Below are 16,241 nucleotides of genomic sequence, written 5' to 3'. Positions count from 1 at the left end.
CACAAATCCATCATACATCATTCGCAGCAAACTCGCAACTAAAAACAAAAATAGTAAATATAAAAATAAAAAATAAATGCAATATTTGACTAAAAGAAGGTAATCGCATATACAAGAACTCGCCTTTTTTATTTCTTATAAGAAGAAACGAATGTAACTTCAATGAATCTTGCAAAAAGTCTAGTCAAGGATGAATCTTGCAAAAAAAAGCCCTAGATTTTTCCATGGAAGAGATTAGCATCTTAAAATTTGTCATAAATTAACGTCTTCATCACGTAATTTGTCACGGTGCATTGCATTCATCTATTGATCAAAGAAAATTGATTAAAGAAAAAGTACAGAAAGAAAAGAAACAAAATTTAATATACAGAAAGAAAAGAAACGAAATTTAATATTTGTTTCAAACTTGTATCAAAGTTAAGCATTAATGGAAAAAAAATATTCGATAAAGAAACAAAAAAAAAAACACCTAATGATAAAAACCTGAAATATGAGTCAATAACGTGATTGCTGAGCGTAACTTGAGATACACTTTACGATCGAACAACAACGATGGTGAAGGAAGATTTCACAATCGGGAGGGATAAAGATGATTATGGCATGAAGGTCGAGAGGGACAGTGAATAAGAAAAGAACCGAGGCTAGAGAATAGGAAAAGAACCGAAAGGCTAGAGACAGTGAATAAAAATCTGAACAGTGAATAACAATGTGAACGTGATCAGGGACCAATTAATAGAAAGTGAATAAAAATCTGAACAGTGAATAAAAATCTGAACAGTATAACAATGTGAACGTACGTGAGGGACCAATTAATAGAAAGCGTGAATAAAAATCTGTTCAGATTAATTTTTTTAATAAAAAGCATGAGGGACCAATAGAAAGCGTTTTTTTAATAAGTGCTTTGTTTTTATTTATTTACAAAACTGATTTTTCAATGAGCGCCATAAATTTTTTTTTTAAAAAAATAATTAATTTATAAAATTTTATAAATGACGCTTCTATTCACATGCGCTATCTATTTATTTTCTTTAGAAAGCACATTTTTAGAAAAACGCTATAACATATTTTTTCTAAATAAAATAACACAAAGAAAACATTTTTTTATTAAGCGCTCTCTATATAAAACTTTTTATAAAATATTATAAATAACGCTTCTATTCAAACGCGTTATCTATTTATTTTTTTTAGAAAGCACTTTTTTAAAAAAGTGCTATAACATATTTTTTCATAAGTAAAATAATACAAAGATAGCATTTTTTTTAATAAGCGCTCTCTATATAAAACCTTATTATGGCACTTATTTAATTAAGCGCTCTTTTAATGTTTTATGTTTTAAAACACAACACTTATTAATTAAACGCTCTCTAAATAGCGCTATCTAATGCCACTTTTGGTGTAGTGCTCCATTGCTACCAGAATATATTTATATCCTTGTAAGGAAGGAAAAAGACCCATATAGTCAATTCCCCATACATCAAAGGTTTCAATTTCAAGGTTCCCATTTAGAGGCATCTCATGTTTCTTGGAAATGTTGCTCGTTCTTTGGCAATGATCATAGGTTTGTACAAAATTCCACATGCCTTTGAAAAGGTTGGGCCAATAAAATCCTTCTTGTAGAATTTTTGCAACAATCTTTGATGTACCAACATGTCCACCATAAGTAGAAGAGTGGCAAGAATGAATTATCTAGAGGGTTTCTTTTTCTAAGACTCAACGTCTATATACCCTATCCCTGCATCTTTTATACAGAAAAGGCTCATCCCAGATGAAGGAGTTCAAATCCTTGAAGAACTTTTTCTTTTGTTGATAAGTAAAATCTTCTAGGAGAACGTTGCAAGCTAAATAATTTACAAAATCAGCATACCAGGGAGAATTATTTACCATTACTATCAAAAGTTGCTCATCTGGAAAAGAATCATTGATAGGTAAATCATCATGTTTACAATCCGGTGGAAGACGAGAAAGATGATCTACCACAACATTGTCTACCCCTTTTTCTGTCAATAATTTCCAAGTTAAATTCTTTTAATAACAAAATCCATCTAAAAAGTCTAGGCTTGACATCCTTATTATTGAGAAGATACTTCAAAGCTGAATGATCTGTGTAAACAATTACCTTTGACCCCACTAGATAGGATTCAAATTTTTCAAAAGCATATACAAAAGCTAGAAGTTCTTTTTTCTGTAGTGATATAATTTACTTGAGCTCCATCCAATGTTTTACTAGCATAATAGATGGCATGGATCTTTTTGTTCTTCCTTTGCCCAAGAACAGCTCCTATAGCATAGTAACTAGCATCACACATAATCTCAAAAGGAAGTTTCCAATCTTGAGCTTGCAAATTGGGTGCTATGATAAAAGCTTCTTTAAACTTGCAAAAAGCATCTTTACAAGCACTATGGAAAATCAAAGGAGCATTTTTTTATGAGAAGGTTAGACAAGGGTTTAGAATTTTTTGAAAAATCCCTGATAAACCTTCTATAAAAACCTACATGTCCAAGAAAACTCCATACTCCTTTTACATCAATTGGGAGAGGGTAATGTATCAATAACTTCAATTATAGCTTTAACTACTTCTATGCCCCTTCCAAAAACTAGATGTCCCAATACAATACCTTCTTGTACCATAAAATGGCACTTTTCCCAATTTAGAACAAGATCAACCTCAGAACATCTTTGCAAAATAGTGGTTAGATTTTCCAAAAAATTATCAAAATTAGTACCATAAACAGAAAAACATCCATAAAGACCTCCATAATGGTTTCTAACAACTCACCGAATATTGTAGTCATACACCTTTGAAATGTAGTAAGGGCATTGTAGAGCCCAAAAGGCATCCTTTTATAGGTAACAGGGACATAAGGACAAGTGAAATTGGTTTTTTCTTGATCTAAAGGGTGAATGTGAATTTGACGAAACCCAGAATATTCATCCAAATAACAAAAATATGAATGATTAGCTAGTCTTTCAAGCACCTGGTCAATAAAAGGTAAAGGGAAGTGATCTTTTCTAGTAGCATTATCTAATTTTCTATAATCAACACACCCTCCACCTTGTAATAATTCTAGTAGGAATTAATTCATTTTTATTTATTTTTTATTTTTTACTACTATCATCCCTCCTTTTTTTGGAACAACATGAACTGTACTTACCCAAGAACTATCATAAATAAGATAAATTACCTTTGCATCCAAAAGTTTTATTTTTTATTTTTAACTTCTCTCTTCATTTTAGGATTCAGCCTTATTTGGGCTTCAATAGAGGGTTTATGTCCTTCTTCCATGAAAATACGATGCATACAAAATGAAGTATTAATTCCTTTTTTATCAGTCATAATATATCCAATTACTTTTCTAAATTTTATCAATTCATTGAACAATTTTTAGTTTCTGTTTTATTCAAAGTTGAATTTACTATGCCTGGATAAGTAGAATTAGGTCCAAGAAATTCATATCTCAAAGAAGAGGGAAGAGGTTTTAATTCTAGATTTGGAGCTGTTTACTCACACCATTCCGTAGAATTTTCAGAAATCATATCACAAATTAGATCCTTACCTTTACTGATGGCAGTGGTATCAATTAAACGTGCATATTTTTCTTGTATACCTTCCAATTCTTGGTGTTTTTCCCCAGTAAGGAAAATTTCTAAAGGATCTTTCAAAAATAAGAGAATATTAGAGCAACCCATTCTTTTATTTCTATTGCTTGTGTCCAAAATTTGAAACTGCCTGTGTCTTGTTTAAATTATGATCTTGTTGTCGAAACCCCTATTGATGGACCCATAACCACTTCTAAAATCTGTTTGAAATGTGCATTGGTAATTTTTGAAAAGCAATTTCTGGTTGACTTAATTTGTTTACCTCTAGGTCAACTAGACACTATCCTTGGCATGGACTAGTTATCTTCCAATCATGTCCAATTGAACTGCTTTGATAAACCCATATCTTTTTGGATCCAAATTTGAGTTGTTTAGCGACCACAAAAGCCTTAAGTATTTGTTTGATCAAAAGGAATTAAATATGAGACAGAGAAGATGGTTAGAATTCTTTAAGGATTATGATTTTCAACTTCACTATCACCTTGGTAAGGCTAATGTAGTGGATGACACCTTAAGTAGGAAATTTTTAAGGACATCTGATTTGATGGTTAGAGAACTACATCTGATTGGGGAGTTTAGAGACTTGAGCTTAGAATGTGAGTTAAACCCTAAAAGCATTAAGCTAAGAGCCTTGAGAGTTATCAATAGTTTGATAAATGAGATTAGAGAAGGGTAAAAGGTAGAACCATTTCTAATAAGTCAAGTAGAGAACCTTAGGCAAGGTAAGGATAATGAGTTTAGAGTTGGAGTAGATGGAGTGTTGAGATTCAAAGATAGGTTATGTGTCCCTAGGGTACCTAAACTTAAGAAGATGATCCTAGAGGAAGGTCATAAGAGCAACCTTAGTATCCACCTAAGAGCTACCAAAATATACCAAGACCTTAGGAAAAATGTTTTGGTAGTCTAAGATGAAGAGAAAGGTAGAGGAGTTTGTGTATGCTTGCTTAGTGTGCCAAAAAGCTAAGGTAGAACACTAGAAGCCTTTAGGACTGTTGCAACCTTTAAACATACCTGTGTGAAAGTGAGATAGTATATCTATGGGTTTTGTGGTGGGTTTGCCTGGGACCGTTAAGAAATTAGATTCCATTTGGGTCATAGTTGATATGCTAACCAAGTCAGCCCATTTCATTCCCATCAATATTAGGTATCCTTTAGAGAGACTGACCAAGCTTTACATAGAAGAGATTGTGAGACTGCATGGGTTTTCTGTGAGCATAGTATTTAATAGAGATCCTAGGTTCACCTCTAGGTTCTGGGAGAGTTTGCACCAAGCCTTAAGAACCAAGCTTAGGTTGAGTTCAACCTTCCACCCCCAAACAGATGGCCAAATTGAGAGGGCAATTCAATCCCTAGAAGACCTATTGAGAGCTTTCACCTTAGAACATAGGGGAAATTAGGGTAGTTTTCTACCCTTGAAATAGTTTACCTACAATAATAGCTACCATTCTAGTATTGGGATGACACTTATGAAGCCCTGTATAGTCAAAGCTGTAGGACTCCATTGTGTTGGGTAGAACCTGGGGAGAATGCAATTTTAGGACTTGAGGTAATGCAGCAGACCATTGAGAAGGTGAGATTAATCTAAGAAAAGATGAGAACGATCCATAGTAGGTAGAAGAGCTATGGTGACAAGAGAAGCAAGGACCTTGAGTTTAAAGAGGGAGATCATGTTTTTCTTAAAGTAATTCCTTGGGTTGGAGTTGGTAGAGCACTGAAATTCAGTAAGCTTCCTCCAAGATTTATTGGTCCCTACCAAATCCTAAAGAGGGTTGGTAGTGTTGCCCATCAAATTTTCTTGCCTCCTTCTTTGTCAAATCTCCATAATGTCTTCCATGTCTCCCAACTCAAAATATATCATGATCCTTCCCATGTCATTGAGCCTGATCATATTCAATCAAAGGATAACCTCACCTATGAGATAATCCTTTTGAGGATTGAAGACAAGAGGGTGAAATAGCTAAGAGGGAAGGAAATCCCTTTAGTTAATGTCGTTTAGGGAGGGAATATACAAGAAAGTGCAACATGGGAGTTGGAAAGCAAGATGCGCAATTTCTATCCATTTTTGTTTTCAGGTAAAATTTCAAGTACAAAATTTCTAAAAGGGGGAGAAAGTTGTAACACCTCAATTTTCATATATTAATTAAAGTACATTTTAATAATTATTTTGATACTCTTAAAATTAATTATAATATGTATTTAATTATTGTTTAATTATTATTATTTTAATATGATTCTGTGTTAATATAAAGCATGATTTTATTGAAATTTAATGGTATGATATAGATTTGATTTCATGAAATGTATTTGATTAAGAATATATGTTATGTTTAATTAAAAAGGGAGAATGATGCTTATTTGTTTTAATTATTTCATAAAAGGGTGAAAGAATGGTTGTAATTGTCTTTTTGCCTAATTACTAATATTTTAAGTAAAAGTTATTAGAAGTTTTACATATTCTTTTTTCTGTCTTACGCTCTACTCTACGCTTCTTGTGCTCTAAAGACTTAGGAGAACAAGGGGAAGAAGGAAACCAAGATTCTACTCATGTTGCTTCATCGGTTAATCTATGTGAGGGGGGAGTGAGAAACTTCACTCGAAGTGTAGGGATAATGTTGGGTAGTCAAGATTGACCCCCAATCCTTTGTATGTGTATGCTACGGATTTGTGAGAGTTTTCTGTTTTGATTTATGAATGTTCCTTTGTATTTCTTGTTTGATTCTTAGTGCGAATATGTATTTGATTCCTGAAATTGATATGTTTTGATTTGACGTAGAGTGCTCTATGGGTTCTTATGGTAAACCCTAACAGAAATAATTAGGAATGTGGTTAACTGGTTTGATTTGATGTGCTGATGACTAAATTGAGTGTTATTTCGTGTTTTGAACGTATAAAGGAATATTTGTACCGATAAGTTATAAAACTTGATGAATTGGTGTAAAAGTGGTGGAGTTCGTGTACAGTAATATGCATGTTTTACGTTTCGCATTGGAACAGAGTGAATCATGGGCGTGATTGGCGAGTCACGGCCATGATTGACTATGTTGGGAACCCTCATTTTCACACGTGAATCACGGGCGTGACTAGTGAGTCATGACCATTATTGACTCTGTTGAGAACCCTCACTCTTGCTGATGGAAGAAAGTAGGGAGAAGTGATGGATGTTCTTCTCCTTAGCTCCTCCTAGCCACGGATCCTCTTTAAGGAGATAACACCGAATGGAAATGAAACTTGAAGGATGAATGAACACGGATGATGAAGGCTAAAGCCTTGGATGGAAGTATCCAAGCTCAAGATGCAAGAGAAAGCTCACACTCAAAGAGAAGGAAATCCTAATGAATTCCTAAAGGTGAAGCTCACTCTCTCTCTAGAAGACTTTGAAGAAACTCGGCACTTGGCTCTCAAATTTCAATAATGTTCAAAGTGAATACAAATGGTGAAGGAAACACTTAAGTAAGCTCGGTTTTGCACACTTTGGGCGCCTAAATCAAAAGGTGACATATGGCGCCCAAAATTTGAATTCAAATTTGAAATTTGAATTCAAATTTTGGCTCCCATGTGCTACTCCGAAAATTCAGGTACCTAAGGTGCATCTAAGTGTAATTTGGAGTGTCATTTAGGGTTAATTTGAGGTCACATGTTCAGCCACCAAAGGTGCAAAACATGTGACTCAAATGTAACTTAAATGGCTTCTAAATTAAACCTAATTTAACCTAATTAGCCTACTTTAGTATTCCTTGTATTTTCCTAATCTAATGACCTAAATACAATGGTCAAACAAATACAATGGAAAGGAAAAATTACAAGAATGAAAATGAGCCCAATATTGGGTACCAAAAGCCCAAAGGCCCATGAAGCCCAAAACTAGGCCCAACAAGCCTAAAACCTAAAATGCTACTCTATGTGGTCCAAAATACAAGACCAAAATATATGATACCTATACTAACATGATGTATACAAAACATATGAAAATAGCTATAACAAAATATGGCCCATGAAAAGTTCAACTTGGGCCTTCCTAGGCCCAATGGGCCCGATGGGCCCTGACAGGCCCAAACCTTCATGTCTAGCCAACTCCTCTTGGTTCTTTGAGTATGTCACCTCTTGCACTCCGAAGCATGATTCCATCACTTGCGTGTGAATCACAGGCATGACTGGTGAGTCATGGTCGTGATTGACCCTATTTGAGAATCCTCACTTTTTGTGAGTGAATCATGGGCGTGACTCACTAGTTACGATCGTGATCTTCCTTGCTTGCAGTTTTCATGAATTCCATCACTCTTTATAATGCCCCAACCTATGTCTCACGTATCAATATGCTATGTGTGATGCGCTGTCTTATGTTGGTATGGAATGTGATGAAGGTTATGATTTTACATTGAATGTGGCAAGCGTGTGTTAGAGCATAAGTGAAAAGTACATGACTGGTGAATGTGTGACATGCATCATGAGCATATGTGACTCTAAGTGTTTCGCTTAGGCCACATGCCAGTGTACTGGATTATTCTAGGTGTGTCGCTGAGGCCACATGCCAGTGTAGTTATGTGAATTCCATGTGTGTCTTTGGGCCACCAATGATATATTTATGATTACATGGGCCCCAAGTGTGTTGTCGTATCAACTTATCAATGACAAGAAATATGTGAATTTCGTATGTCGCCACATGCATGTAGTGAGTAGTATGCATGACTTCGAGACATGAAGGTGATTATGATTGCTTTGGATATGCTATTTGTATTGCATGTATTGTGTGTGTGGGCTATTTAGCATTTGTTTATGCACATTGAGTCTGCGTGAGACATTTCTCACCCCCTTTGCTGTCTGTGTTTGTTGTTTTATTGTGATGTGCAGGTGAGCCTCAACAGGATGCTTAAGGTGTTGATGGGGAAGTCCAGTCGAGAAGCTCTAATTAGACTATGTGACACCAGGGTTAAGCATTAGGGAATTTTCATTTATTGTGTTTTGATGGAATTCCTTATGTTATTATTTTTACCTAAGGATTTATGTTCAAACGATTTTATGTTCTATGAAAGGATTTCTATATTGTGAACTCTCTACTCATGATTCGGAAGAGAACGTCCTATTTCAATTGAAGTATTTTTGAATTTATTTTATTTTAAAGAGAATTACGACCTTTTAATGTTGAATATATGATGCGGTATAGAGGGTGTGGCATGAAGGGTCAAAAAGGTTCAAAGGGGCTAACAAGTGGAAAAGATGTAAGGTAAGAACATTAGACTAGAAGCTTATAAAGAATGAATGCCTATATCATATCAATAATGCATGTGAGATAATAAATATAAAGAGGGTCAAAGCAAAGCCTAGAGCAATAACAAGATAAGTGAATCACACTAGAAAGAATATGGCGTGGAAAAGATGTCTATCCATCAATTAAGGCTCAAAATCTCACAAGGTATATAGTTCTACCATCAATGTTTCAAACTCTAATTTTCCAAATTAACTTACAAAACCAAAAACGAAAATGAGTTATTTCATGATGTTCAACCAATCAACAAAAAATGGTACAACTTTCTAAATTCATACACCTATAAATCCAAAGAAAAACAAGAAAAATTTCCCCAAATGCTTTAAAATTTTTCTATTTTTTTCAAATTATTTTTTTTTCAAAAACAATAAAAAGCACTAAAAATTATTAAAAACAACAAAACTGTAGTAAAACAGAGAAGAAATAAATACAGAAAATAGAAAATAAAATTCATACAACAAATTTATACATAATACAAAAACATGAACAGAAATAGAAAACAAAATGAAGTACAAAAATCTAAAATAGTATAGTAAACTAGAAAACAAAAAATACAACAGAAACAATAAACATACTATACAACAACATTAACAGGACAGAAAATAGAAAACAACAGAAACAATATGGTGAAATATGATTAACTTTTATGTTGCTTGTATGGTATTTTGCATTTATTCTATCTTATTCTCACATTATATTTTATCTTATTCTAACCACTAAATGGGTACTACATGATTTCATATTAAAAAGAATTATTAATATTTGGTAGATTAATTAGTATAATATTAATTTTTAACCTAAAAGTTTTAAATTTGAGTCTTATTTTTATCAAAATGATTAATTTTTAATATTATTTTTTATTATTTAAAAATGTAAAGGTAAAATCATCTAAAAATATGTGTACACAGAATGGGACAACCCTCTTTATTATATGTTATAGATATATACTAGATGGTTATGTGAAATTAATTAAATTTTTTTAGAAAATTTAATTATAAAATTAAGAAACAAATAAAATAGATATAAATATCTCGCTATATTATAATCAATTATATATTTAGTTAAATTTTAAATAAAGTGACCTAATTAAATAGTAATGTATTATAATAATTATACTTTTGAGTATCATATTATGTATAATTATCATATTCTTCTAAAGAAAATATTTTATCATCTTTTAAGTATAAATCAAAATATATGAATAATTTTCATATCGTTGAAACTTGCATTCAAATCAGAATATTACATAATTCAAATTAAAATTTACAGCTATTTTAAATCATTTTGAAAAGCTATATGTAATAGATAATAGTCATAAATACAAGAAAAAAAAAATAACAAAGCTTATACTTATATAATAAAAATGATGAATTAATTTATTCTAACTTATATATGCAAGGTATACTTATTTATACATTATTAATTCAGTAAGTTCAATTTATAAGTATCTTTAATAAAAATAATTTTTAAAAATTGATAATTTTCTTTTTATATATTTTTTTATATAGATAAACTTTATTTTTTTCTACAATAAAATATGATTTCAAAATTTTGATTTATATTATATATATATATATATATATATATATTTGTGTGTGTAATTTATTATAAATTTTAGTTATATGTAATAAATATTTAACTTGTGCATTGTCAAATTAAAATACTTTTTATATTTAAAATTAGTATAAATAGATATTTTTTAATATTAAAATATATTCTAAATTTAAAATAAATAAAGATTATTTGTAGTAATATCTTTTATATTTTAAAAAAATCTAATTATTGATAAATTATTTTAAAAATATTAAAATCTAATTTATGGATAAATATAATAAATAAAAAATAATTTAAAAATTAATAAAAATCTCTTTCAAGAATAAATTTTAGAAGTAATCTTGTAAAACAATAGACCTTAAAAACAGTCTTATTAAACAATACATCTTAAAAACACTCTCATACAATAGAATAATCATATTTAATATTTATATACATAATATATGGGAATCGATATAAATGAAATTCTCAGGAGGATTATTGATTCTTGTGATCGCATGGTTCCATCCAATATACGTACCCACTATATAGATTAATAATGCGAAAATGATAATAATAAGATTAAAGAAATTAGGCACACATTTCAAGACAGTCTGTACATTTTCGAAGATTAGGACCTTTAAATGTTCTATATCCACACACACAATTGTAACAACAAATTTCTTTAGAATATAACCCACCACAATAATTGGTATCCATTGATTTGTATTTTATATATTTGTGGATCAAATCATATTACATGTGCTCCACTTTCTTTAGGAGCTTCAAATTAATAATCAAAACATAAACTTCTAAAAAATCAACCAAAGTTCAAAGCTGGTGCCTAGTATGATCTGCATATCCACTGAAATATAATCCACATCATTGCTTCAAATTCAAAATAATTATCATTTTTTTTTAAATTTTCTAAACTAAATTCTCAAGAACAAGGACCTACAATAACTGAGCTTGTGGGCAAGAGAAGAAAGGGAGGATCCCAGGCATAGGAGAAGCTAACAGCATCGAAACCCTTCACGGGGTTGCCTTTGTTAAGGAGGCAAGTATCACCTTCCACTGAAAAAATTGATGGGTCAATAGTTTCAGCACTTTGAAACCCTTTGCAAGCCAACTTTATCTGACTCTGAACACACGAGCAATTATTGATCACAGTCACGTTCCACTCGGGCTTGCCCTGAATTTCTCTCCCACTTCTTGTTGTGCCAATATTGATGTTGTTCAAGGAACACTCGCATGACCCTGAAAATTTTATTTTGTGGCACAGAAAATTGAGAGAGGAAAATCACGAGAAAAGTCGAAGTGAAACTGGTTAGGATAAGAAAACATGTGTTGGAAGAAAAGAAAAAGTGAAAAATCAGAGAATATTATTAGAGCATACCTTTGATGATCATGGTAAGGAAGAGGATGGAAACAATGTGCACGAAGGCTGCTGCCATCGTTCTTAGCGATTGACTCTTACGACTTTGGTTTTCTAATTAAATACGAAATAGCTCCCTATGTTAGGCTAATATAGAGGAACAAAATCGCTAAAATTAATTGGATTAGATATATTTAGCCTCCAAACTTTCCCACAAAATATAATATTTAAATTTTAAAATTGAATCTGAATTAAATATGAACATTTTTAATCCGATTTGATAATGATATGATCCGGAATTAATTTGCAAAATCTTAAAAAAAAAATTAATAAATAAAAGGCACATTTTTTATTTATCAAAATTAAATTTTTTAAGTCCGATTTGCAACCCATTTTACCACTTTTGTGTGCTTTTTTCGGACTTATATGATGGCATAGGTTGAATAAGACACTATAAACTAACACAATGGAGCTTAATAAAGTGAATATTCGTGTTTTCTCCAATATCTCGTTGACTATCTCTCCTCTTTAATCACATCACGTATGGACTCTATTGAAATTAGGTGATTACCTAGTATATATACATTTTTTTCCCCACATATATATTAAGGGTAAAGTTATCAAATTGGTAAGCCGAGATGCTCCGTGCCACCAATTTTCTTACGGGTAATTTATTTTGTTATCTAGATTCCAGTCTGATTCGTTGACCAGTTGCGATGGGTGAATGCTTTTATTTTTATTTTTATTTAATGTTAACATAAGTAAATAAAAAATAAATATTAGTCAAATAGATTCGATAGATTTCATTCCTAAATATTAATGACTCGGTTGATCATCGGATGAGTTAATTGACCTAATTTTTTGCCAAGCCACTTTTTCATAGTATAATCTAAATTGATTTTTGGATCATTTTGACAGCTCTAATTAAGAATTTTTATATATTAAATTACTAATTTATCACATCATACATATATAATATAATATGAGTTTAATGACAATGTATTGTTATTATAAAAACTTCTGTATTATCAATCACTTATAAATCGTAATCTTTTTTTAATGTAAATATTGTAAAATTTAACAAATTTATTATATGGGCATATATTTTATTTTGCACAATTTGATATTGTAACGACCCGCCGTGGTCCTTACACTTAGTGAAATCGCACTAAAAATAGTGAACTAAGATAAATAATAAAATTGGATAACTTATAAATACAAAACATAAACAAAGATATATATATCATTAAGTTTTTTAAGTATTAGGTATTTATATAGTTATCCAAAACTACTATCTCCTAGTGCTGGTCAAGCACAAAACTGCTACCCAAGGTGGCAACTCTAACACGAGGATCAAAACTCCCCGCCTCGCAGTGGTCACCTCAACTCCAAGCTAGCCCTGACCTGCTCCCATACCAAGTATGATCATCGCAGTTCCACCACATGGAAACAGAAGAGTAAGCTAGAGTTCAAAATCAAACATGAAGCAAGACATCACACACTTCAACATATTAACAATCATGCAATAAATGCATAACAATCATCATCACAAACGATCATACAATTCAACATAAAAACACAACTCATTCATACAACTTAGAAGCAACTTTAATACAACAACAACAACAACAACCATATACAACTTAATATTTAATGCGTCGTCACGCATATACAACTGGGAGATCTCCAACAACTGAGGTTGAGCAGTCTAGGTGGCATAAACCCTACCGAATCCAGCGTTTGACCTATCTCAACCAGGTCAGGTATAGAACAGCTTTAGGAACTCCAAAGAGAGTTGATTTCTCAGGTGTGCCACTTAGACTCGGAGGTCCAGTACTACTGTCAGGACAGAAGGGTTTGGGTATGAGCCTACCACGGCCTTGGCTAGCTTCACCAATCCACATGTGGAGTTAGCCCACCCACTGTCCTCCAAGTACCACGCACCCTCCAGTATCTAGTCAAAGACTGCATCTCTAACTAGATACCTTACTCAAATTGGTCATTCAACCATGACATGGATCGACTATTTCCATGTCGCCCACACAGTACTAAGGGATTCAACTTTAAAACAGCTTTCAACTTTAAAACAGCTTTCAACTTTAAAACAACTTTCAATTTATCATCTTAGTACTATGTATCTCAACATAGGACATATATCTTCACCATATGTCCCCAACTTTTCAACTTGAACAACATAATCAACTTTTCAGCAATAGACATCACATCAACTTTACAGTAATAGACGACTTACAACTTTATAACAACTCTCAACAATACAATTATAAACATCTTACAACAAGAGGCAACTTACAACAATAAGCATCTTTCAACAATAGGCAACCTATACAACTTTAAACAACTTTTACATAAATAACTACTTCAACTTATACATCTCAACTTATTAATAATTCAACAATAAACAACATAAAAACAACTTAATTTTACCACGTATAGAAAGTTTAACAACATATCACATATTATCAACACACAACATATGAACAACTTAAGTTAACAACTTTATAAACAACTTCAGCAATATACAACATATTTAAAATTCATCTATAAGGTCAACTTATATAAACAACATAAAAACAACTTAGTCAATCTACACTCTAGCTTCCCTCACCTGAAGATTGGCTCAGAATAGCCAACAACTGTGAAGAAATATAATTCCCTTCCAAAGCTCAACCTGGAACTTCAATCCTCCCAAAGGAAGCTTTCTAATCTGAATTTCAAGAAAAGCTTGAAGGCATTAGTGGTCTAGAGGAGAAAAAGAGTCAAACAGAGAAATTTGGGAGAGAAAGGAGCTCACTGACCCAGAGACCTTCTCTCTAAAACTTCTCTCTAAAAACTCACATTTTCCTGAAGGCCCCTAACCCCTATTTATAGATTTTTGGACTGCCCCAGAACGGCCCGTACCGAGTTTGGAACGGCCCGTTCTGAACTCCCAATTCACGCACAAAATTCACGCCCAGAACGGCCCGTTCTGATATCAGAACGGCCCGTTCCGATATTCATACGGAACGGCTCGTTCTCCCTCCGGAACGGCCCGTTCTCCCTTCCAGAACGGCCCGTTCTCCTTCCCAGAACGGCCCGTTCTCCTTCATTTTTTTAAGGCCAAATCAGTAATTTGGAACGGCCCGTTATAAATTGGGAACGGCCCGTTCTGGCTACTGTTTTTTTCTTTCTACGTTACAATACTCCCCAACAACAAGAATTTTCGTCCCCGAAAATAGGTCAAGTTTTCTCTAACTTTCACCTCATCCAACTCTACCACATGACTCGGGTCTCTGATATAGTTCCTCGATTGTGAAACGTGAAACACATGCTCTCCCTCTTCAAATTCTAGAGATCTCCTCCTCCTATCAGCATAAGACTTTCATCCACTCTGGGTAGCCCTCAACCTTTCCTGAATCTATCTCACCATCTCAATAGTCTAAAGAACTAACTCTGGATCAACCACTACTGACTCACTTTCCTGATACCAACATAATGGAGTCATACACCTCCTACCATACAAAGCCTCAAAAGGAGCCATGCCAATACTCAAATGATAACTGTTATTATAAATATACTTTACCAATGGTAACACCTCTTCCAAGCTACCCAGATGATCCAACACACAAGCTCTCAAGAGATCCTCCAACCACTGAATTGTCCTCTCCGACTGACCATCTGTCTGTGGATGATAAACGGAGCTCAACCTCAACCTTGTCCCCAAAGCCTGATGCAGAGTCTGCCAACCTGGAAGTAAACCTTGGATCTCTGTCAGAGATAATACTGGAAGACACTCCATGTAACCGTACTATCTCTCTAATATACAACTGTGCAAGCCTCTCCAAGGACCACCTCTTGACAGGAAGAAAGTGCACACACTTTGTTAACCTATCAACAATCATCCAGATAGAGTCACTATTCCTAGCTGTCTTAGGCAACCCAACCACAAAGTCCTTAGTGACACTATCACACTTCCACTCGAGAATCTCCATCAACACTAAGCTCAATATCAGCTGTCCTCTCAGTACCAAGCAAATCCCAAAATTCTCAACAACTCTAGATCCTGTAATTACTTAGTTCCCATCTGTCTCAAGAACTCATTAGTTATGGTGATCATACCACAACTAATGTGATCTTGAACAACCTCCACATCTAGTCTCAAATATCTGAAATGCTCAATCAGCTCCGATCTTCCTAATTATCATAACTAACATTTGAATGAATTTTTTAATCAATACATCTGCTACCACACTTGTCTTCCCAAGATGATACATCAACTAAAAATCAAAGTCCTTTAGGAATTCCATCCACCTTCTCTGCCTCATAATCAACTCCTTCTGATCACTAAATACACTGAATCTCGCACCATATAGATAGTGCCTCCATGACTTCAAGGCAAACACCGCAGCTGCAAGCTCCCAAATCATGAGTAGGATAATTCCTCTCATGAGTCTTAAGTTGCCTCGAAGCATACG

The 16,241-nt window shown here is 33.2% G+C and overlaps 1 protein-coding gene across 1 annotated transcript; it reads right to left on the bottom strand.

Annotated features, from left to right (window-relative positions):
• Positions 1–11,100: 11,100 nt before the first annotated feature.
• Positions 11,101–11,946, bottom strand: LOC109810267 (TPD1 protein homolog 1B). Its single transcript, XM_020373690.3, has 2 exons — positions 11,791–11,946; positions 11,101–11,651 (listed from the first exon to the last, which is right to left on the bottom strand). Exons 1-2 carry the CDS (start codon positions 11,846–11,848, stop codon positions 11,335–11,337), a joined length of 375 nt encoding a protein of 124 aa, XP_020229279.1. The 5' UTR covers positions 11,849–11,946; the 3' UTR covers positions 11,101–11,334.
• Between the last annotated feature and the right edge of the window lie 4,295 nt (positions 11,947–16,241).

Source organism: Cajanus cajan, chromosome 7, assembly GCF_000230855.2.
Source record: "Cajanus cajan strain Asha chromosome 7, NIPB_CcT2T_4, whole genome shotgun sequence".
Taxonomy (NCBI): domain Eukaryota; kingdom Viridiplantae; phylum Streptophyta; class Magnoliopsida; order Fabales; family Fabaceae; genus Cajanus; species Cajanus cajan.
The sequence above is the reverse complement of the archived record's forward strand: the minus strand, read 5'-3'. Positions and strand labels throughout refer to the sequence as shown.